At 42.2% G+C, this 23765-nt stretch overlaps 1 protein-coding gene across 1 annotated transcript; it reads right to left on the bottom strand.

Moving 5' to 3' along the window:
• Positions 1 to 277: 277 nt before the first annotated feature.
• On the bottom strand, positions 278 to 18836 carry CA2 (carbonic anhydrase 2). The gene is made up of 7 exons (XM_090040267.1): positions 18699 to 18836; positions 17863 to 18060; positions 7151 to 7269; positions 4506 to 4598; positions 3673 to 3735; positions 2540 to 2695; positions 278 to 1125 (listed from the first exon to the last, which is right to left on the bottom strand). The coding sequence occupies exons 1-7, from the start codon at positions 18730 to 18732 to the stop codon at positions 1006 to 1008; spliced, it is 783 nt and encodes a 260-aa protein (XP_089896393.1). The 5' UTR covers positions 18733 to 18836; the 3' UTR covers positions 278 to 1005.
• Between the last annotated feature and the right edge of the window lie 4929 nt (positions 18837 to 23765).

The raw sequence follows: 23765 nt of genomic DNA, 5'->3' as shown, positions 1-23765 counted from the left end.
TATCTGGGGGTGGTTGCTTAGGGCAATGTTATAACAAATTGCTTCCTTCTTTTCTCTATGAGCAGCACCGTTGGGAAACTACCCTCGTACCAAAACTGATCCACATTCAATTTATGTTTTCTTGAACTCTGCCACAAAACCCATGGGACTGATCCTTCTGTTACAATAAATGAATAAGAAGTAATTAATAAGCAGGTATTTAGACTGTAAGTTTTACATATACTTTGATGCACAAAATTCCTTGACATTTCTTTTAGATTGAAATAAGGGTCCAGAAACAGAAATAATTATATATTTTATTATAGAATTTATCTAAAATACAATCTTAACTTCTTTTTTAAATTAGAGCATATATTACCTTAATGAAAAGATATTTTGTATTACATCTATGATAAGAACTTTTACAGATGATACTCAATTTAAGTAGTTTACAATTTTAAAAAAATCCCAACACACTAAAGACATATTTGTGGTTGATGATAGTATGGCTAAAAAATTAAAATATTAAAAAAAAAATATGTATACTTCATCTGCTTAAAACCAAAGATGTCTAACCTGTAATATTACCTTTGTTTTTCACTATGTCAATTCAATTTTAAGCTATTTAATCATATTTAAAATGTTCAAGTTATTCTGTATTCCTGTGCTTTTGGAAAAGCTTCAAGTTATTGAGTACACTTAATTTTATGTACTACCACCTGTGAATGAGGTTATTTAAAATGGCTTATTTTGCTGTCAAAAGTACTACTGTAATCAAAATATCAGTCACAGTAAATATCGAACTTCACACAAGGATGTTCCTCCCACCCTATGTATTATAAACCCTTTCCTTTGGTCTAGGATCTTTCACATTTCATTAGCTAATATTTTAGATGCAGAGTGGAAGAAACAAAGGATCTGGGAGATGAGACACTGCCATTGCACAGATGGCAAAGGCTTGATTTTTGTGCTTAGCAGAAGGGCTCCTCACAAACACAGCAATTTCTGTCAAGCTCAGAACTTTGCTTATTGGAACGAGGCTCTCACTCCTCTTCTCTTCAGAGGCTGGCATGGGCGCCAGTTGTCGACCATGTGGCATACGGGCTCATTTTCAGAACTGAAGCAAAGGCCACGGAGTTTGGATATCTGAAGAAGATAGCACCAGCATTAGTCTTCAGTTGCAGCCTTAGACCTCAAGAGACCGGTTTGCAGTATACAGTATGGATCAGAGCCCATCAGAATTTTTGAGAGTAGGGAGAAGGTGACTTAAAGCCAACTCTAATTTTTGCCTGCTTTAATAACCCCCTAAGGAATATATTCTGAGTCAACAATCTCACTACAAGGCAACATACCCTTTCCTGCCCTCAGCATTCCCCTTTGTTAATCAGAACTGGGAAAAGGTGACATAGGACCATCCAGAGGCAATTTTCTAGGCATTCTGTAGCACAGAAGAGCACAGCATTCTCTTGGTTATTTAAAATTAGAACATTTTTGGCTCTTCAATGTTTAAATAAAACTGACCCAATCAGCAAGAATGAAAAATCAATGAAGATCTCCTAGCACGAGAGGCGAATCAGTCCCAACATCCGTAAGAAGGCACTGTAGGGACTGAAATACTAGCAGATCCTGATTTTTGGGGATCAAATGCAAGTGCCCTACTCTCCAAGGCACAATCTATTTAGAGAGCTAGCAGGGAGCTCTAGTGAAAAGATAATTCTGCCATAAAACTCCTGTGTTCCAAACGTACATTAGGACAGTTTTATCTACTGAAATACTGGAGGTAAAGCATGTGGGAAATCAGTAAGAAATCTTATTCTATTAAACATTTATTTGCCCATTATAAACAAGTCTACAGTTCATCTATCTACTTAATTAAACACCACATAGGAGAGTCTTCAGATGTAGACTCTCAGTTAATTCAGATCTAATGGTGAAACCCAGTATTCCAGTACAGCACATGGATTTCTCATATGGACAATCATTCATATGTGGTATATGATTTTGTCACACATGAAAAAAGCATTATTCAATGCAAGTGAAAGTATGTCATGTCATGCAGATGTCTTTAGGGAGGTGATCCACAGACAAAAGAAACTCCAGCTGACTAAAGAAATCCAGAACTGTGTGTCCTACAGTTGGTGCTGCAGCTGTTGATAACATGGATTTAAAAACTGTTGAAGGGTAAGGCAAAAGCCCTTTAGATGTGGCTTATATTTGTGGCACTCAGATCCTATCTATAGCCTCCAGCCTAAACACATGCAGACCTGAAGGAGGAATTCTGCATGTATACAGTTTCATTAAAGAAGGTTGAACAGAACCTAAGCCTAGAGACTCAACCTAACAGTGCCTTAATCTTTCCCACTCTCCTCAAGCTCCACAATGCAAGAGGGTTTTTTCCTTCCTTTTTCTTTAAATAAAATACAGATTTCTGGAAGCTGGGAGCTTTCTACATGCCAAGCTATAGGAGATCAATTTGGCTCCTGTTCCTAGCAAAATACACAATAAGGAAAGCAATAATACGTGGATATAAAATATTGCTCTTTAACCCCTGAAGATATACCTGTTCCGGGCTGATATAAATAGGCTCTCTCAAAACATGCCAAATAACACATTCAAATAGAGGGGGAGTGGTCAGTGAGCCGGGGTAGGTCCAGAAATCCAGGGATGCAGGAAGCAGTCCTGTGGGATCATAGTCTGTGAAGGCAGCTCGTTTGCCCTATAACAGAAAAAGCAACCTGTTAATCCAATAGGATGTGAAGTCAGCTTGTACACACTTTGCTTGCAGAAGGAGAGTCCAAGGTGGTTCTGTATCTGGAGGGGGAAGGAGAGGGTCAGACACGCACATAAGGCAAACATGTGCACGCACACATATCAATCCTGCACAGTGCCCAGCCTATTTAAAATTTAAAAGTTTACAAGCCTATTTAAGTTGAAAAGTGCTCAGAACATTGCAGGTCCAAACTCTGGTCTGTGCTTCAAATGTCACTGTCAGTGCCCCTTCCCTTTAATATGTTCCTCGATTGTATTGTTCTTGCGGAAAGGATCAGACAGAACTACATGTTCTGATGGCTAAGGAGATCTAGCACATATGAAAATGGTGGGTCTAGTTCAGCATCAATGGATGTCAGTAGCAAAGCTCGCATTAACCTCAGTGGAATCTGGATTGTTGACCTGGATGTGACAAAAAGGTAAGAGCAAAAATGTCCCCTTCTCTGTTTTTCTTTCCTCAAATGTCCATCACCTTAGAATTTGGACAGCTAACTTTGCAATAAATAGCAAAAAATCATAGTAGGCTATACTTTAACTACCTACTTCATAAAAATACAGTCATAAGATTTACACCATATATAAATGTGACGCAGTATTCTGACTAGACTCAACTACAACTGAAAACCAGGATAACACAATCATATTTAAATAAATCAGTATTCACAGTTCCCCTCTTCAAGGGTTGTGTGATACCATAAAGCCACACTACCCATTATTATATCCTAATCTAAAAAAAAAACCCGAACTATTTGAGCCCTCCTTAAAGTAGGGAATACAAATGCATCAGTGCAGCTGACATGGAGCAACACCACTGTAGTACACAAGCAAAACAAACAGAAATCAAAATAGTTATTCTGCATATCAGGTGAAGGACATAGGAAACAGTTGTGATTGCTGTCATTTAGCACATGGTTCATTAACAACCTTGGTTCGAATGGCATCCAGCGCATCAACCACCCTCTGCATTTCAGGTTTGGCATTTCCCACCTGCAATGCAAGACAAATGAAGCACAAGTGAGTATGTGTGTATGTGACAATTCAGGCTGAGCTGACTAACAGCTAAAGAAACATTTTATATAACACCACCACCACACCACTGGAATGGCTCACAATGTTGCACAAACATGATTGTAAACTGGCCTTATGACGAATTTAAGAGTTTGCCAGTTGGCCCAAATGTGCTGTGTTTATCTGTGGAAGTCATCGATAATGGGAATAGAATTGTGTTAAGATATGATGGCTTTATCTTTGGATCTGTGCCTTTGGTTTCTCATAAATTCAAATTCAGACTCTTAATTAAGTCAAGCTAATGCCAGTAGGGCAAAAGATTCTGCATACCAAGCAATGGTCTGCATGCAAATTTTGTGCTAGTGTAACCATGTTAGTGTGAAATGCGATTCTACTGAGATGGTTATACTAATACTACGCCTAGCATGGATGCAAGTGTATCAGTATTGAAGGTGGTTTATACCAGTATAGCTTGTTGTCCTTCCTGTATGGAAGGAAAGATGGGAGAAAAAGCACTTTTATACCAATATAACTTTGTCCACACTTGCAGAAATTGTACTTTAAATCTATACTGGTATTATGAAAATGCTATGAATTTTGTGTCTTGCTAAGCCATTCAGTTGGGCAGGGACCATCTTTTTGTTGCATGTTTGTGCACGCTAGGACAGAAGGCTCCTAATCCATTATCAGGGACCCTATTAATTACTGCAATACAAACAACACATTACCATAATAAAGGTTTAACTAACCTTAAGAAAAATGCCCAGCACAGTCAAGCCATCAGGATGTTTCAGAGCCTCACTAAATGTACCATATCTTGTGTTCCAGTGAACCAGGTGAAGCTAAAAGCAGGGGGACAAAAAAAGCATTTGTGAAGAGTGCATTCTAACAGACAGAGCATCTCAACTAATAATTTTCAAAATAAGGAACCAGGAAGGTCATTAAATTAAACATTAACAACAGATGGTGTTTTACAGCTCAGGCTTTAAAAGTTCTCCATGCAACTAAGAATTTGCTGAATCATTCCTCTGCTTTACATATTATGTAGTAACCTTTATTCAAATAGATATTGACAAGCTGTTCCTCATTCTCTCTCCCAGGTGAATTTTTAAGTGCAAACTGTGAGCTACGTCTTGCCTATTCTGATCAGATTTATATGGTTTTAATACAGAGTTTTGCCTAAACAAAGACTGCAGGATTTCACTTGTTTTAAATTTGGTATTCCACTTTTTCCAGAGGACACAGGTAACAAACTCAGCCCCCAAATCTGAGGAAATCATACCCGTTACACAAAGGATTAGTTTGGCCTATAATCTAGGGAATGTTAAAAAAAAAACACCTCCTGGAAAACACTGAAGACTTTCTGTTTGAAAATAAATGCAATGTTAATTGGGTTTTTCCTCTTCTTTGTCCTGGTCTCCTCAGCTGTTTGGGCAAAGAGAAGTTTTTGGTTCTTCAGATGCTTCTTCACCTAGAACCCAGTGGTTCCTGTGGATCTTCTCTCATTTGACATCAGAACAATCTGTGTCAGCATAGCAAGTTAAACAGCTAATTAAGGTACAATGAGCAAAATTTCATAACAGGAAGAATCCAAGCCAACCAGGTGCTCCAAGAGGTCATGAAACTGAAAGCTGTTCCATACCTTGTAAAAAAGAAGCAGGGAAGATGAACCCTCTAGACCAGACAGTTTCTGGCCCTGCATAAGTAAATGGGAGATAGCAGAGAACGTGCTACGAGTAACTTTCCTCTTACTCAATTACAAGGACCAGGCAGAACTCCAGCCAGGTGTTATCTGGGTGAAAAAATATCAGGAAAATTTAGTTCTGCTTCTGTTGCTATACTTCCAAAGTGGATAGGAAGTGACAGATGAGGGTTAGTACATAGTTTCATCCTCCTGGAACAGGGGTGGGCCAGGGGCTAATGGAGTATGAATCCTTTGTGCACAGGATGATGTAGCTAATGCTTGGCATAGAGTCTGAAAGCATCCTGGAGGCATTCTATTTGAGCCAGTAAGATTCTCTCCTTGAATTTGTTTTGCTGCATGTCTCTGCTACAGCTGCCCTTGCTCACTTATCACCACAGGCTGTGCCTTTAAAGCCACAAAAAGCCTTTTAGGAGCCATTTGTTTTAATGCACACATCTCCAAGTCACAAACTGAAGCAAGTAAAAAGGAACATATAGGGCTAAATCCTAAGTGGCATTTATGTAGTACTGTAATGGCAATGCATAGCACTAATGCACAATTTGCATTCTGTTTCTACTCACGGCACAATCAGCTCATTGTATTAGCACAATGGCTAGGGCATTTGCCCAGGCAGTAAGAGATCCAGATTCTAAGCCTTCTCATACCACACCTAGAGGTGGACTTGCTTCCCAGGAAAGTGTTTTACCTACAGGTTCCAGGCCAGGCATTGCCCAGGGCCCTCTGCACTTCTTTACATCTTGCATTTCCAAATGTCTTTGTATAAAGTGGACAAACAGCAGCGAGATAGTGATTTTAACTCTACTGGGGGCCAGGGGTACAGACAAGACTGCAGGGTCCCTTCCCTGAGTGGCCATCTCATTGAGTCACTCTCTCTATGCTGTCCCACTCCTTCTAGCCATACCTATCTTCTCCCCATGCTGGCTGCCCAGTGGTCCAGCTTCATGAGGAAGGCTGAAGAGGACTCCAGGTAAAGGCTAGTCGGTGGCCTGATGTTTTAGGCACTTGCCTGAAAATTAAGGGAGTAAATTTGAAACCCACTCTGGAAGCCAGGCCTCTCAGACTCTAGACGTGGTCCCCGAGCACTAGATTACTGGGATAAACAGTGGAGGCTGCTCCTTTTGTAACATGCATCCATTAGTAGGGACTTTTCCATGACTAAAGTTTAGGGTTTTGCAGTGTTACATGCACAGCAAGGAAATTTTATTTCATCCAGGCAACTACAATTGTCAGAGGGCATCCTACCAAACACGTTCAGTATGGAAACACAGGCTGAGTCTAACTACACAGAATCAAAACTGTGCGCGAGTGCCCCCAAAAAATCAGTTGCACAGCCATAGAAGTGCCACTTAATTAGGTGAAGGTGACATAGTATTTAGCCTACGTTGTAGAGCTGAACAGCAAATTTTCAATCGCTTTCCATGACCTACTGGGAGTGCTGAAAAAACAGCTGATGTAGCTAATTTACTTCATGAACTGAAGTAGCTGCAACCATTTTAGAGGGAAGATGACACCTCCCACTCTAGCATGGGGCAGCCCCAGTGGAAGTACTAACATTGACCGATGTTAACAATGAATCACTTTTACCTGCTCAAGTTCTTATGCTGCTACCACTATGGATTTGCATTGATGGGAAATTAAGAAGAGTTTCAAACACAGCCAACGCTTCAGCAGATAAAAAGGAAGTCCTACCTCTGCATCGTATTTCACACCATCCACAGTGTGCTCAGACCCTTGGCCTTCACAGGATCCCCAGTGGATGTGAAACTGAATCAGTCTGTAGGTTCCGTCCACTGCTCCACCTCTCAGCACTGCAAACCAAGAAGTTTTTATCAGCACATGCCTCGCACCCTTCATTACAGACCCTTCCTTTATAACAGAGCACCCAACTCAAGTCTAAAGGAAACTGTACTTTGATCCTCTGCCTGCTGTTCTGCTATTCTGGAACTGTTTAGAGTCCAATGCTAAAACTAGCCAGAGTCACTGCAAGATATATAAAAACATAAATGCCATCACTGTATATCCTGTCAACAATTAGCCAGCTATACTACTTATACAAGGTGATCAGGGTTTTGGAGGACATTATAGGATTAACTCTTCTGCCGTGAATAAGAAAAGCCACAAACCTGAATGGCCATAACACTGCTGCCATATACTAGGGCCAGCAAAGCGCATCTGTTATGCTGTCTGGCTATTTGGGCCTTGATCCTGAAAATCATGCACTGGAGTCCAAAGTTGCCATGCTACAATGCAAATCTGAGTGAAGTTTATGCATAGAATTTAGGGGATTCAAGTCTCCATTCTTTACCATTCCTATGGTCCTCAGTCTGGAAGAAAGGCATATACTTTTGTTCTCCCTATTGGCATTACTACCCAATAGGAATAACTGGAGTGTCAAAGAGACAGTCATGCATGCAGGAGCAGGCTTCCCAGAGCGGTTTCATACTGTTGCTAATTTTTACCTTGTGTTTATACTCAACAGTCCACACTTGTGATTGGCAGGATCAAGAACTAACTTGGACTACAGAACACTCAAGGCAGGGACAATGTCTTCTAAATTGCCACACCAAGCAGAGAACAAGCATGAAAAAAAGCCCTGTTGAAGTCAATGGAGCTATTCATGTGAGTAAAGAGAACAAAGACTGGTTCAGATTGTGATAACCAAATGCTCCGCAGTTGAACAAATTAATTCTTTGCTTAGGTTGATAATATTTTTAAAACAAAGATATTTAAAATGTGGGTGATAATGTACCTTAGAAACCAATACTTGTTTTTGCAAACTGTAACAAAAGCAAATTATACTTCAGTTTCCATCATTGTGCCTACAGATTTGTAGGTGTGACATAAAAAGAAGACATAATATGCCCCTTTGGCTAATACTCCTCCTTTGGGACCTAAAATCAGAACTTTGTAAAATATGAATGCATGTTCTATTTTAGTCTTTGCAATTTCAAGCATGCTAGACCACGCTGAACAGACCAGGATTCACCCTGCCTCAGGCCAAATTCTATGAAGCATGTATACAATGCTCAAAGTGGTGCTCTGCCTACAGTAGCTACTTAGGTTTGTATTTTATAATAAATATCCATTTTTAAAAGCTGCCATATGTTTTGAATGATGGCAGTTTCAAATTAGCCCTAAAATTGGTACATTTTAATAAGAAGTAGATACTGTGAATGAACAGTAGTTTCTTTTACAAGTTAAATAACTACTTTAAAAAACAAACAAACCACAAACAATGTGCCTGTATTATATAGTTTCATTGTCAGTAGACCAGTGATACAGATATAAAAAGGAGATGAGTTTCCAAAATCTTTGAATGCCAGAATAACAATAACATCGTGGCAGTATGACCTGCCGATTTTGAATAAATGGAAAGCATGCTGAGAAGCACATTCTTCAATTCATCTGCAGCACTGTTCCTTTAGGATTCTAGGTAGAAACCATAAAATTCAGATAATCCTTGCACTTGTGTCTTGCTTTCTGTGTTCTGTGGTTTTCAAATTCAGTACCTGCTTATTTTAAGTCACAGCAAAGCATTTAAAGAAAGTAATAATTATATTAGTGTGAATAAATATAAACCCAGCAAGCTTAATTACACAACAGCCTTCTTGTGTTAGTTTATATTAGGCAGGTTTTTTACCACTTCTCAGTGATGCCACTGAAGTAAATTGGACAGGCAAAAAATAAATACTGGGAAGTCATTTTATCCAGAGCAATCTTTTTTTATCCATTAATAAACATTACTAGTTCCCCAAATTTAAAAGCTTCTTTCTTCGCTGTTTTAGCTATTTCACTTGACATTAGACACAGACCCAAACTCAAATTAGGCATCAGATCTTCCTATCCGATTGTTTTGAAGATTGCAGTTGGCATCCAGATCTGAATATCTTAGCTTTACCCCCTTTCCACAGTTATATACAAAAACTGTCCCCTTCCTCCCCCCCCCCACCTTTTCTGAGTCTCACAATTACAGAAAGACAGGGAAAGAGAACTAGCACTACCTCCCATTGCATACCAATATGTAGCTCCCCCATGGGTGCACAATACTAGCTCAATAGACATGAGCAAGAGATAACAGCTAGCCGGCTGTAGGATGAAGAGGGGAACAACCAAGGTGTGACACAGTTCTTTTTCAGAGAAGCACAATTTACAATGTGGTGGTGTGTATCAGTAACTCCAACTCTGTGGCTTTGTGACAGCTACGGCAGAAGCCTGAATGTATAAGAGGCGTTGAGCTAAAACTATGATGAGTTCTATCTGACAATAGCAGGAGAAATATTGAGGTAAAAAAAAAAAAAAAAAAAAATCACAGGACTGTAGGAAAATAGGGCTGGAAGGAACCTCACAAGATCACCTAGTCCAGACCCCTGAATAGTAATAGAAGTTATAGTTTGGAGATACTCCCTAACAGGAAGTTGACAGAGTTGGGAATTAGAAGATAGCCTCTGTTAGAGAGCACCTACTCAGGAAAAAAAGAGAGACAACAAGTCTGCAAAAGCTTATCTACTGCTCACAATAAAACTTCTCATTAGTTCTCATTCTTGATACGCCTACATTTATTGAACTCAGTGATCACTATACTCTGTTCAAGGCAGGAGCACCCGTGACTAAACCACCCCACCCAAGTGTATGTCCAGTTTTCTTTTAAATGAGCTTGGAGGCACTCAAGAAATGGGAACTTGATATTTACTGTATCAAGATGATGCTAGGCACATTTGAGATAATAATAATAAGAATGGGATCTTTATTTTATTTCTTAGACTATCTCAAAATATTTTCTCATTATTTGCAGTGTCCTAAGGCTTAGAAAATTGAGTAAATTATACTTGATTTTCCTATATAAACAATCCCATTGAGGTCAAAGGGATTTCTAAGATAAGCTATAAAACTGTTTTGTGAAATAACTCAAACAATGGAGTTAAATCCTCTGCTTCACACATATCAGTTTGATAAGAATTATTCTATTCTAGACCATGTTAATCTCAATAATTACGATCTAAGGAAATACTTTCCAAAGGGAAATTCATCAGATACAGCGGATTTTCCTGCAGCTGAAACAGTCCTAAAAATATGCTGAAAGTACGTGGTTCAAACCCCAGAAAAATCTAGTGCCAATAGTGCCTTCCCCTTCACCCCAACCAAACTCCAACAGCTTGTGTAGTATATATACACACAATACATACATAGTATATGTGTGTGTAATGGAAGTATATGTATAATACACTCAAGTCATTGTGTATGTATATATGTGAACATATACATATAGAGAGATGTATATACGATAGAAGCGAACTTGGAAACATCATATTTAAGCATGCTGCTCTGTTAATGGCATAAGTAAGACTCTAATATTATTAGGACTCAGTCTTATCTTTATGTGCAGGGCTGGGCTTTTCTAGCTGCATCCAGACAAGTGTGGCCATGCAGTATACTGCATATTTAGCTGTTTTCTGTGCAGCGCAGAGGATTTTTTTGATCCCTGGATATCCAGGAGTCAAAAAAGCCTGTGGGGAAAAAAAGCAGAGTGACACACATGGCCACAGCATGCACTAACCAAAACCAGAGCACGACAGCCAGAGCCATGCTCCATTGCTGGCCAGGCTCCACACGGCAGGAGCACTGCTGCTGCAGCCCCAGGAGGCTTCCAGGTAAGGCTGCTGGGGCCAGTCTAGTACCGGCCCCAGCCTCCCCCACCCCACCCTTGGTAACTTGCCACATGCCAGAGGGTACATGGCATAGGCATTCCCCCCAGGACAACTAGCGGCAGCACAAGGTGCGCCACCGCTAGTTGCCCCCAGGGAACCAAACATTCATGCATGTCTGGACACAGCCGCTGAGTCACTGTTTCTGGAAAGCTCCCAGCATGCAGTTCAGACTTTGTGAAAGATGCTTCCTGGCTAAAGAAACAATATTCCTGGGTTAACTCATTGCCACAAGGAAAGCAGAACCCAGGGTTCTGATGGTATGGATCATGGTTGTGATGAATGGCCATCATGGAAAACATCCATGATCTTCACCAAAATGTGTAATGGTGACCTCAGAGAAACAGCCTCCTCTAACCCGAGTGGAAGCAGGTGGGAAAGCCTGATAGCATGAAAGGGGTGCGTTTGGGAAAGATAACATGAAAGTAACGTGAAGCATCTCCCAAAGTGTGCCAGACTTGTACACACTGCATATTCAGTGCGTACAGTTTGCAAGTGACCCTGACTCGCCTTGGCTGACCTATTTGATGTGACTCGCATGTCAGCTGAGGAGAGCACACCCTTGCTTAAGGACACAAGGCTGCTCTGTGAGCCAGAGTGGTTCCCATCTCATTAGTATTTAATGCACCAGAATGGTGTTCAGCTGTGTGTACATACTTGCATAGGCATGTAAATAAACGTGCTGTGCATAAACATACTTCTACATACCCAAACACACATGCAACGATGCACATAAACACATACATCACATGTACATGTTCATATATACAAATATGCACACACAAGAGATTATTATTAATGCCCCGAAAAGTTAAAGATCAAGAGCCTGTTCAGGAACCAGCCTTATGTCCTTAAACAGGGAGGGCTCACCCTAGCTGACATACAGCCATTATCAAATACGTCAATCAGGTTGCGTCACAGTCACTGTCAAGATGCCAGCATGTAGTGTATGCATTTTAGGAGGCGTTTCATTACTTTCTTGTTATCTCTAGCAAGCACCTTTTCTACCCCAACAGGTGGCCACTTTGACTAGAGAAGGAAGTTTTTGGATGATGAATTACTATCCCTGTCCCCAGGAGCTCACAAGGGTTTTTATACTTAAAAAAGTGAAACAGGACAAGCAAATGAAACAGGACATCAAGCAGAGGAGTCCTATGAGGACTGGCCCAGAAAAACTTACAAGTGGCCCTTGACCTAGCTGTTAGCAGATGACTCATTTCTTCTGGCATCACTGTTCAAGTGATACTCCAGGAGGATTTGAACAAAAAGGAGGAAGCTATATGCCCACTCCAAAGCCAATTTCTGGCCAAAAGACTTAAAAGTTTTTAAATGATTGTAAGAAATAAATCATGGCCACTTTGAGCTATGCATAATAGTGAAAAAGGTCTAAATCACAGGCATTTATTTAAGCCCAGTGTTCACATTCTCTATTTCTTCAAGGTACTGGGGCTCTATACAGACAGTTCTTTTTATGATTCAGAACAATTAATATATAGGCTTGGCAGGAGAGTCATGTGAAGATTCAGAGTTCAGAACATATATGGTAAGGTATAACACTATTCTGCACTAGCTAATGTTATGCTGTCAGAGCTGTTGGCTCTAAAAATAGACCTCCTGTCAGTAGCTCTATTCAGAAGGTCTTGTCTTAAGAGAGAGCAAATGTGTTATGATTTCCTCTCAAGTGACCCTTCTTGAAGTGGGAAATGAAAATAAAAAGAACCCAGCGCCAACTTTCTGTATAACTCACTATACACAAAGCAATGCAAACCCAGAAGTGTCTAGGGTAACAAATATCCACTGGTCTCTCTATACTGGGCACTTCTGCACGTGATCGTACAGCACCATCATTTAATATTTCCTTTTGGAAGTACTCAAAACACCATGCAATAACAGCCCATACTGTGCTGTGCCCGCCATGTGCAGTTATTTTTGGCTGTTACATCGCCGTAGCAACCCGCTATAACGAAGGAGCACATTGCTACGGTGACACAGTGGCAGCACCACGGTTTTTGCCAATGGTAAAGATTATTTAGCGCCTTGTGTAAACGTGCCCACTGACTCATTAAACTGGATGTGTCTCTGAGAGTGGCACTCTCCCTAATCATTCTTTCCATTCTAGATAGAATCAGCTGGAAAAATATACTTGCTTAAAATGACTAAGGAGAGGTTTTTATCCAGGGCCAAAGTGATCCAATATTTTGACCTCCCAGCTGTGATACTGTAAAAAAAGGTTTTACTAGGATTATATTTTCATAAAAATGTCCAATCTACATAAGTTTCTACATGATTTTAAATATTTTCTCTACCTTTGAGGGAAATGAAAACTAAAAGGAATGACACAAAAGGCTAACCAAAACAAAAATGTATCCGTTTTTTAGTAACAGCACTGGCAGTTTAATCAAACTTTCCAATTAAATCCTACTGGTGCTATAGATAAAATATTGAGCCTTTTCAATTATGGTAATAAAACAAGATCTTTATGGACTTCTTAAAACTTCAGTTGTACTGTGTAAAGTTTTTTCAGGAACATTTGTACAAAGCACATTATAAACAGGTTGTAAACTTTCTTCAACTCTCTCCTCATTTATTTTTAGCATTCATGAGCTAAGTCAGAGTCTATGGTTGCAGACTTCGGTTGCTTGCTGCCATAAACAATTATAAAAATGTACTTAGCTCCCCACACAAGGTTGAAAGCATCACGTCATATAAGTACCAGTATCTTCTTTGTTATAAATGGCAAACTGAATAATCCCCAAAATAAAAGTATATTTATTGTAATATATCAACGCCCAATCTACCAAACTTTTACTTCTTAGCATAATGCTTACCACACTGTGCTTTGTGCAGAATCAAGCCCTAAGATATCCAAATGGGTACACTTTTGTCTTGAGATAAGTTCTTAGGATATATGTAATCTAGAAAAACATGCGTCTTTATTTAAATTCCTAAATACTATTGCTTGGAAGGACTTATACTTTAATACCACTAAAAAATAACAGGCTGGCCAACTGAAAAATGTAGCCACAAGGACTGAATTAGATAGAGAAGCTAATTATTATTGGAGAAATTGGTAACCCGCTTTATACACATTTCCTCAGAAAACATTTAATAAAACTGCCAATTAAGCAAAATAACAAACTGTCTATACTATGAGAAAATCATGACATTTCAACATATAAAAGACACACGAGTAATGTGTATCCAATGATGATCAGGATGCGTCAGCATTCTGTTAACTACAGCATTTCTAAGGATGAATTAAACACATAAAATATGAAGGACATATTAAGAAGCAAAGGGTCCAATCCTACCCACCAGTTTCATGGATTTTCGAGAAACTACTTTAGTGAGTAAGGGCTAAATGATTTTATAAATTAAAATTCCAAAGATTTCACTTAATACTCATTTTGTAAACTTATCTCAAATTATAATATATAATAGTAAGAGACAGGAATATCAAATTTCCAAAACTATTACAAACTTTTGTCTATTGGGATCAAGTTAGAAACCTTAAAATAACACTATAAGAGGGTGTTTTATGGCAGATGATATGTGCTTGGTAAAATCGCAATACTGGAAATGGAACTGGAATGAAGAATTATGTTTGTAAATCTCCTCTTATTAATGTAGAGCAACTTCCCTAACAAAGTAGAGCAAAGTGTTTTTCCTATGACCACACAATATTCCTAAGCTGAATATGATGTTGTTTTTCTTTTAAAAAATTCAGAACATGCACAACAGGATATGCACACTTATTTCAATGGGTTTACTTACATGAATAAAGTTAATAACATAAACTATACATGTACTTCAGGGCTTTTAGAATCTAGACCAGGGATGTCTATCTAACATAAGGCCCGCAGCTGGATCCGGCTTGCAAAGCCAGGTCATCTGGCCTGTGGGTCTCCTGGAGGCCAGGTATTCAGAGATAGATAGGGTGAGCAATGGATTAATTAACCCCTGCAGCTCCCTGGCATCACATGCCCCACCACTGCTGCTGCTGTGTTAAGATCCAGCTGGCAAGGAATGCTGCAGTCCAGATCCAACCAGGGAGATCCAACCAGGGGAGCTAGATGAGTTTGAGAGCCCAGATCTAAACCAATGGGATCTAGGCCAATTTTACTTACAAATGAGTAAAGTAAAATTGGGCCCTTAATTTTTAATGAAATAATTTTTAATTTGTGCAGGATTGGGTCCTTAATTTTATTGCAAGGGACAGAGGATAGATAAAATAAACTCCTATAGTTTCTATTTTTGCTGGTGGCATTTTGTTTAATCAGGAACTCGGTACAGAAATAATTATCTGCAAAAGAATGTTGTAAACAAGAAATGAATGAATTGCCATCAATCCATAAACAGGTTTATTTTGTGTTATAGAAGTAGGATAAATAGTTAACTGCCTATAAACAGGCTTCAGTGTGCCAGCAGGTAGATTTTGCATACTATGATTTTTCATACACTGTCAGATTCTGAAGGATGTACGCTCAGGTAAATTTGGAGATATCTATATAATGTTCTCTTCTTTTTTCTTTTCTTTTTTAAAATCAGTCCAGTCTAATGAACTGTTTAGCTATTGCATATATTTTCCCTTCAATCCCCTCACCTCTCACTCCCTGAAAGCAATTAGGTGCATGTGGATCACTATCACAGAAAGATGTTCCATTCCTGGGATGTTTTGGATTTTGAGTTACTGAATATAGTTTCTCAACTACCTTCCCATACACACATATGCACACACACTGCTCCTGGTTTTCAGAGGTACTGAATCCTGGCAGTTCATACTACCTTCAGCAGGACTTGTGGCAAGCTGCTTCTGAAAATCAGGACCAGAGTAAATACCCTTTAGTAGTTCAGTTCAGGGGTGTCAAACATAGGACCTAAGGATGCTCAATACTTCATGAACTGGATGCCAAAAACTGAGAGTCAGAATACCCTGCTGAAGCTAAAAAGATATTCCTGGTGTCATGGATGCTCTGAGTGAATTCGATACATGAATCAGTACAATGGCAAAACACACTCTTAGCTATCCATTTAGTTCAGTAAAATGGATGCTGAGTTTTTAGTGCAATTTTGAACTGCTGCAGTTCTGCTTAAGTCCTTAAAAAGAACAAGATTTTTCTAGGCACAGCAATTTATTTACATTACAGCACCAACCCCTAAATGACATTGCCAAGGAAATGCCTAGGAAAAAATAGGGCACTTGCTCCAGCAAGTTAAATCAGGCAGTGTCTGGAGAAGACAGTTACTATCTCTACAATGGGATTGTTTTCCCCTTCTAAATTAAAAATAGAGGCACATTCATCACAGCAGAGTGGCAATTTTTGCAAATCCAGTCAGCTGAGAAATTACAATTAGGCAGAGATCCTGCAAGCCCTTGCTCATACGAGTAGCCCTGACTCATGCCAGTTGCCCCATTAATTTCAGTGGGACAAACCATATACCTCATAGGACCTAGTTGTTAACTTGGCAGTACAGCAGGGGCCGGCAATGTTTTTGGCCAGACTGCCAACCCACCGCCCACAACCTCAATTTGTAAGACATTGGCACACCAGGGGTGGATGGCGGGGGAGCCATGAGGGGCCCGATCCTTCTGGCAGTACAACCCTGACTCCTTCCCTGCCATCTACCTTGAGGCACACATCGCCAGCAAGGAGCCAGGCCTGGACTCTGTAGACCCCAGTGCTGCTGCAAGCAGCCCAGGCTCACTGGGCCCCAGGGGCCTGCCCAAAGCCTAGGCCAGCTGCAGTAGGCATCTGAGATGCTGAAAACAGCTGCACCAGGGTCCACGGAGTCCCAGACTGGCTCACTGCTGGAGGCAGTGCATCTGTGCCTCAGGGTGGATGACAGGGAAGAGTCTGGGTTTATGCTGCCACAACAAGGATCGGGCCCCTGGTAGTTCCCCCGCCATCCACCCTGAGGGCTGGCATGTCAAGCAAAATATCTTCACATGCCGCACACTGGCATGCATGCTGGGGGTTGCTGACCCCTACAGTACAATATTATGAGCACACTGCTAGCATGCTGAAGAATAGCAAGCTCTAAGTTAACTATATAGGGATATGTTAAATGTACTGCTATCTTTATCCTGAAAGTCCTTACTCAGGAAGAGCCTAGGCTGATGCTTTTTTAAATTAGAGGATATAAGATTGGTGTTTCCTAATCATCCCTCTATTCCTGCATTGCCCTGGAAATATGCCACATTTGCAACTTCTGGCAGTAAAAGTATGAAACAATATTGTTGATAACAAAAGACTATTTTGCTACTCAGTCTTAACTTCACCTCTGCCTCTTATTTTAACTATCTAGTCAAAAGTCAGTATTTTACAGGTGAAAAAATAAGCCTTAAGTCACTCCTCTCAAAGTACTTTACTTTGGTCTATTATGCATTTTGAGCATGATCCAAATCCTATTGAATTCACTAAAAAACCTTGCATCTACTGCAAAGGGCTTTTGATCAGAACAGATCAAAGCCATGCAGATAAGCTCAGGTTTCTTTTTAACTGGAGCAAAGATGCTTATGTGCATTGAATCATCATGGGTTAAATCCTGATCCCACTGAAGTTAAGATACCCACTGACTTCAGCAGGGCCAAGCTTTCACCCCCTTGTCTAGTAACATTTTCAAACCCTCCCTCCCGTTCCTTCCCCTACAGAAGATGGATTCAGTATTGTAGAAAAAACCCTAAACATGAGGACTCACCTGATTTGTCAGCAGAGTCATCGAACTCCACATTGAAAGAGTGACCATTGTTGACGATGCTTCTAGCTGTGGAGGGATCATAACTGATACTTAAGGACTTCAGAGAAGGGTCGTACTTGGCGGACCTGGTGTTAATATCAATAGGAGACTGACGTTCTCCATTGGCATTAGGGAATTCCTTACACCAGTGAGCCGGTCCTACAAAAGGATGCACACAGAGATCCAACATGAAAGGATGCACACAAGACCCAGAGGGTGGCCATAAGTCATAACCAAGTCAACTTGCAGTGCACGGCAGAGGCTCTCATGCATGAAAAGCGGAGGTCTTATCTCTGCCGGCTCCCACTGCTTGTTCCAGCAATGGGGGTGAGAAGCCACGGGCCTGGGGTTACCGCCAGATCCCGCTGGCGACCCGAGGGTCTCACGGGCCTGAGGACGTGGGAGCCCTGAGGCACAGGCAGGTCATTCGAAAGAGCTGGTGCCCCACCACTTCTAAAACCTGAGCCTGCCACGGCACGGAACCGGGGACACGCGGGGGTACAGGCTGGCACAGCCTCCTGCAGCATGGTGAGAAGCCTTGGGGAAGTGCTGGAGAAGCTGCCTGGGTCCCCAGCTAGCTGCTAGCCGGCGTGCCACAGGCAAGTAGCTGCAGGTGGCAGGAGAGGGGCAGGCAGGTCTGCCAGGGAAGCAGCAGCACATGGCCACGGGGAGGCTGCCCGGCCCCGCACCCGGGGACCCTGGGGCCAAGCATGGGCAAGCGCCCGCCTCTCACCCCGCGCCCCCCGGCCCGGGGGCTCCGCACGGGCAGGGCACAGGCGGCGGCGCGGGGCACTCACCGTTGTCACAGCCGTAGCCCCAGTGCTGGGACATGGTGCGGGCGGCTCGGGCAGGACGCTGGCCCCGGCTCGCCGTCAGGGGCTTTTATAGGCTCCCGCCAAGTCCATGGCCGGGCGGGGGGGGGCGGCAGGTGGGGGCGGGGGGGGCGGGCCGGGGGCGGGGAGAGGCGGCGGCGGGGCCGAGCCCTTCATAATCTGCCCTCGCGATCTGATCTGCCCTCCCTGCACCCGGCCGGCGGCAGCGCAGGGCGGGCGCCGCCCCGGCCCCGCGCCCGCGCCCGCGCCCCTCACCTGCGAGCGGCGGCGGCGGCGGCTGTGACCTTGGGACGTGCGCGGGCTGGCTGTGCGGCGCTGCGGGAGGCAGCGCGTGGAGGCGGCGGCTGCGCCCTGCCGGCCGCGCGGGGAAGGCTGCGGCAGTCACGTGAGGGCCCGGGCTCGGCGGCACCGGCGGGACCCCCCCACCCCCAGCCACGGGCCGGACCCCGACCCGCAGCTCCCCGCGGGCCACGGCCTGGCTACGGCTCCCCGCGGGCCCGGCGCCCCAGTACTAATGGGGGTGGGCGGGATGATCAAGATCTGCCTGGGACACGGGGAAGCGGGCGCGGGGTCTCGGGCCGGAACGAGGGCGGCGAGCGGAGCAAGGGTGGCGGGAAACGGAGCTGCCCCCGGGTTGATACGCTTCAGTGTTGGGCTGCGCCCCTCCGCGCACACCTGGAATCGCGGCAGCCCGGGGACCGCAGCGCTCGTCCCCGGCGGGCTCCGCTGTCTGCTCCAGGGAACCGCCGTGTGGCCGTGTATAGTGGAGCTATTGTCCATACAAGAAACAAACTGGGAAACTGCTCGGAAGAAACCAAGGCATTTCTTTATGCCTCACTAGAAAAGATCATGACCAGTTAAAAAAAAAAAGTTCCCATTTCACACGTGTGTGGTACCAATCAAGCTGAAGTAGTGACCCCCCAACAGAAGCATGAAGGCAAAGCAGTACCTAATACAGTCATCTAGAAGCAGCTGTAATGCACATCATGTAACACAACTGGAAATTTGCAGGGAAAACACCACTGGGAGCTGCTTTGCTCTTTTTAATCCATGTTTGGTAATTATTCTTTGTCTTTTAGATTTCTTTTTTGTGGATAGTCATAGTTTTCTGCACATTAATGTGGGTATGTGTAGAAAAACTATGAATATTCATAAAATGTGTGTGTGTGGGTGTGTGTACAGATAGATGCAGACATCAGCCATAAAAAAGCAACAAAGTACTCTAGCCATTTGGGCTGTGGACTCTGCATGAGGAAGGACTAAGACTTCTAGCTATTTCTGAATGTCTGCTACAATTTCAGCAGGGTATTTTTTACTACTGGGTTATACAGTTTATCACGTAGTTATTGCTACCATATACTTTGCAAATTCAGGCCTTAAAGTCAGGCATCTGACAGACTGTTCAGAATCAGAGGTCTCAGTATCCTATAGCACTGTGCTCTGAGCTACACAAAGTTAAAAAGACCCCTGGCTCTGCTTTGGGGCATTTCTTTAATTTTCTTGCACTCCACCTGCATAAAGCCTGAATTCTTGGGCTTTATAAAGGCACATCTGTAGTGCTAATGTAGTTGGTGAAATGATTGCACACCTGGCAAGTGTGGGCTTGAGCACCAGGTTCTCAAATACTATAGCAGTAGAAGCAATATAAATAGAGTGATTAGATTAGATGACTACATTTGATAGTAGCCATGGGATTATCCACAGCCCTTACTTTTGCATTTCCTTCAAAAATTACATAAAATGTGGGAATTAAAATGGCATCAAGGTAAGCACATTTCTCAATTTTAGTCATTGCTGCAACAGTATAAAAATTATAAAATGTGATTTTGATTACAGCAATATCCAGCTATTGTAGCGCAAGTCTTCAGTAAATTTTGCAACCCGATGGTTTTGTTTATGCCTGTCTTTCTCTCCATTTTGGGGATTATATTAGGCCTAAGCAGGTTATTTCCTCCCCCCGCCAAAGTATTCTTCAATTTGATGGCACCTTTGTATTATCTTTAAATCTAAATGCAGATACAAGCCTTGTCAAAAATGTACCTAATCACAGTAGAAGCAAACTGATCCCTCACAGCAAATGAAATTTACTCGTGTGCAAAGGACTAGAAAAATGTGTATGCATCATTTGTGTGTTTTGAATGCTCAGAAACACAGATCCATAGGGTTGGAAGGGATCTCAAGGGCCGTGTAATCCAGTTCCCTGCACACATACTGCTGCACAAACTTTATGCCGTCCCTCTGCACAGAGAGGGATTTTACCTATATGTCTATACAGTCTCAAGAATCCAGGTGTTTTCTCAAAGGTTCTCACTGTGTTCTTGTGAGTGTTTATTATTGCAGTAGTACCGTAACTGCACAGTGCTTCACACAAGTGAAAAATATGCAGTTCATGCCTCTCAGTACTTTCTGTCCAAGAACCAATCCTGCTCACTTCATAATCTATTGCAAAATGTCCTTGGACTGCACCAAGGGCAGCAAAGGAAGGAGAGGGGAGGGGAAGCAGGGGGCTTACATGGGACAAGGGCAAATCCAGGAAATGATGGTTACAACAAATGAAAATACAGTTCATACTGTTTCAGATTCTCAAGTCTGACCAAGCTGTGTTCTCAGCTATCATCTTTGCTACTGTGAACCTAGGACTAACTGAGAGCTGAACAAGAGCCTCAAGTCACTTACTACATGTTACCTTTAGGCTATACTAAGTGCTGTGGAATGTTAAGCAGCGTTAATGTTAGAATCAAGGCTTAACATCCTCTCTAACCTGCACAACTGTGACATACCACTAGAGGGCTGGCAAACCAGGATGGGGTGGGACAGGTGGATCACCCTGACCGAAGCATGGAGCTGGAAGGTATAGAGGCATACAGAGGTGGGGGCTGTGGTGAAAAGAAGTCAGCCACTGAAGTGAAATGAAAGAAATAAACCAGTGCTAAGAAATAAAATCCCAAAAAATAAAATGAAGTAAAAAAAACCCAACAACTCTTATGTGTTAATGAATTGGGATTGGGACAGGGGAGGGGTGTGTGAGGAACCAATAACACAAGGTGGGTAACAAAGCTCAAAGATAAATCTTGCTCAAAGTGGCATAACTTTGAAATGCCTCAAGGGTGCTTAGCACTATTTTTATGCTTTCAAACATGGACACTCCTGTATTAAGAGCTCTTAGTATAGCCTAAGGGCAACGTGTAACAGCACCCTTAGAATGGCCTAAGAGATGCTATAAATACCATCAGGACTGAAAAAAAATGCAAAACTGTAGAATCCATGGTTCAGAGATGACACCTTTTATTAGACCACCTAAGAAATCACAACAAAAAAATCTTTTTCTGCAAGCTTTGGGGCACACATGCCCTTCCTCAGGCTCAGGGAAAATTAAAGATGGTAAAAAGTCCCCATAGGTAGAAAATAATCAGAAGGCCTGATTCATTCCAGCTGTGCCCATGTTTGCCAACAGCTATGTCCCAAGTCTTTCCCTCATGGTATCATGAGGGGGACCAGGTAGCATACAGGCCAGGTCAATAGAATTGCCAGCTGAGAGACCTGACATCCAGACTACCTATCTTTGCAGGTTTTTAAGTTCTATATATTTTCTCACTTCAGATCCAACAGGAGCTGGATATTTTGCCATATTTTATGCCTGGATATAAGATAAAGACTCCAGATACTTTAAAATAAAGCTTTGGAAGAACCTGGGGAGCTCAGATAGTTACCTATCAATTACTGGGATAGGCTGAATCTGAATGTATTCAGATCCTGCACTCAGAAAACAGACTGTTTCTGAGTGTATATCCTCCATATTCAGTCTGGTAACATCTAGTTCCCACATTTAGGCTCTGAATCTGCTCCTCTGAAAGTCCAAAGATTTTTTTATCACTGACTGTAATAGGAAAAAGCTGTAGTCATTTTTACAGAACAACTCTTAGTATTTGTAGTAACTTGAACTGTTAAACTATCTATCAGCATTACCAAACTAAGCTTCACAGCACACTCAGGAGGTGGAGAAAGATTAAATAAGGATCACTGCCTCCCCTGCTGTGTTCTGCCTGCCTCTGGCAACAGCTGCTTTAAAGTGCACAAGGTTTTAGGAATATTTTTAGGACAAAAATGAAACAAAGTATTATTAATCCATCTGTTTTGTTAAAAGTAAAGGCTAAGTCAGCATTTCCCAAACTGTGGGGTGCACACCCCAGGAGGGGAATGAAAGGTTCCTGGGGAGGGGGGTGAATCACAGCAGCAATCATCCCTGACTTCAGCCACTCTTGTACCTCCCCCCCCAAAAAAAAACTTCAACCACTGCCATCCTTTCTCTTGCTGCTGATTCTCTTGTGTCCCACTATGCCCAGTTCATCTCTGCTTCCTTTGCCACCAAATTTCCCTCTGCTTTGCCTGGTGGTGATGGAAACTGGCAGCAGCAGAAATAAGGGGGCATGAAAGAACTGAAAACAAAGAAAGGAGTGGTGGTGGCTGAAGGCATGGAAATATGGCGGTCACAAAACTTCCCTAGAGCGGGGCATAAACCCACCAGGCTTGGGAAATGCTGAGCTAAATCATTTGTCCCAATTCATTGTAGCAACAAAAGTCAAGCCTTAGAACTGATATACATTAGGACATTTCAATTTGGTGCCGTTTTATTTTGAGTCAAGTAAATGTGGGGCTCATTCACATGCAGGTGTGCTCTCATGACTTTCCAAGTGGCCCTGTTTTATGCTATCACTAGACTTAGCCACTCCTTATTTGTGTGGCTTTGCTGCTCTTGGAGTCATGGTGATCAGACATCATCTTCCTCTCAAAATGCTGGTACAAAGCCAGATTCTTCCACTTCAACCTAGGACACTCCTGGGAGAGCAGCCTGGCAACTCACTGGTATTCCCTATTTGCAAACAATACTCCTCATCTTTTTTATGACTGTTACTGAATTGGTAGATGCAATCAACAGACAGACATGTTTCCATGCCCATGATTTGCCCACAATTCTGGCCAGGAAATATGTTACTCTACTACCCTTCTTCATTCTGCAGTGTAGCCTCCCTC

Source organism: Crocodylus siamensis, chromosome 3 (assembly GCF_052110815.1).
Source record: "Crocodylus siamensis isolate JL-2025a chromosome 3, ASM5211081v1, whole genome shotgun sequence".
Taxonomy (NCBI): domain Eukaryota; kingdom Metazoa; phylum Chordata; order Crocodylia; family Crocodylidae; genus Crocodylus; species Crocodylus siamensis.
This window is presented reverse-complemented; position numbering and strand designations above follow the sequence as displayed.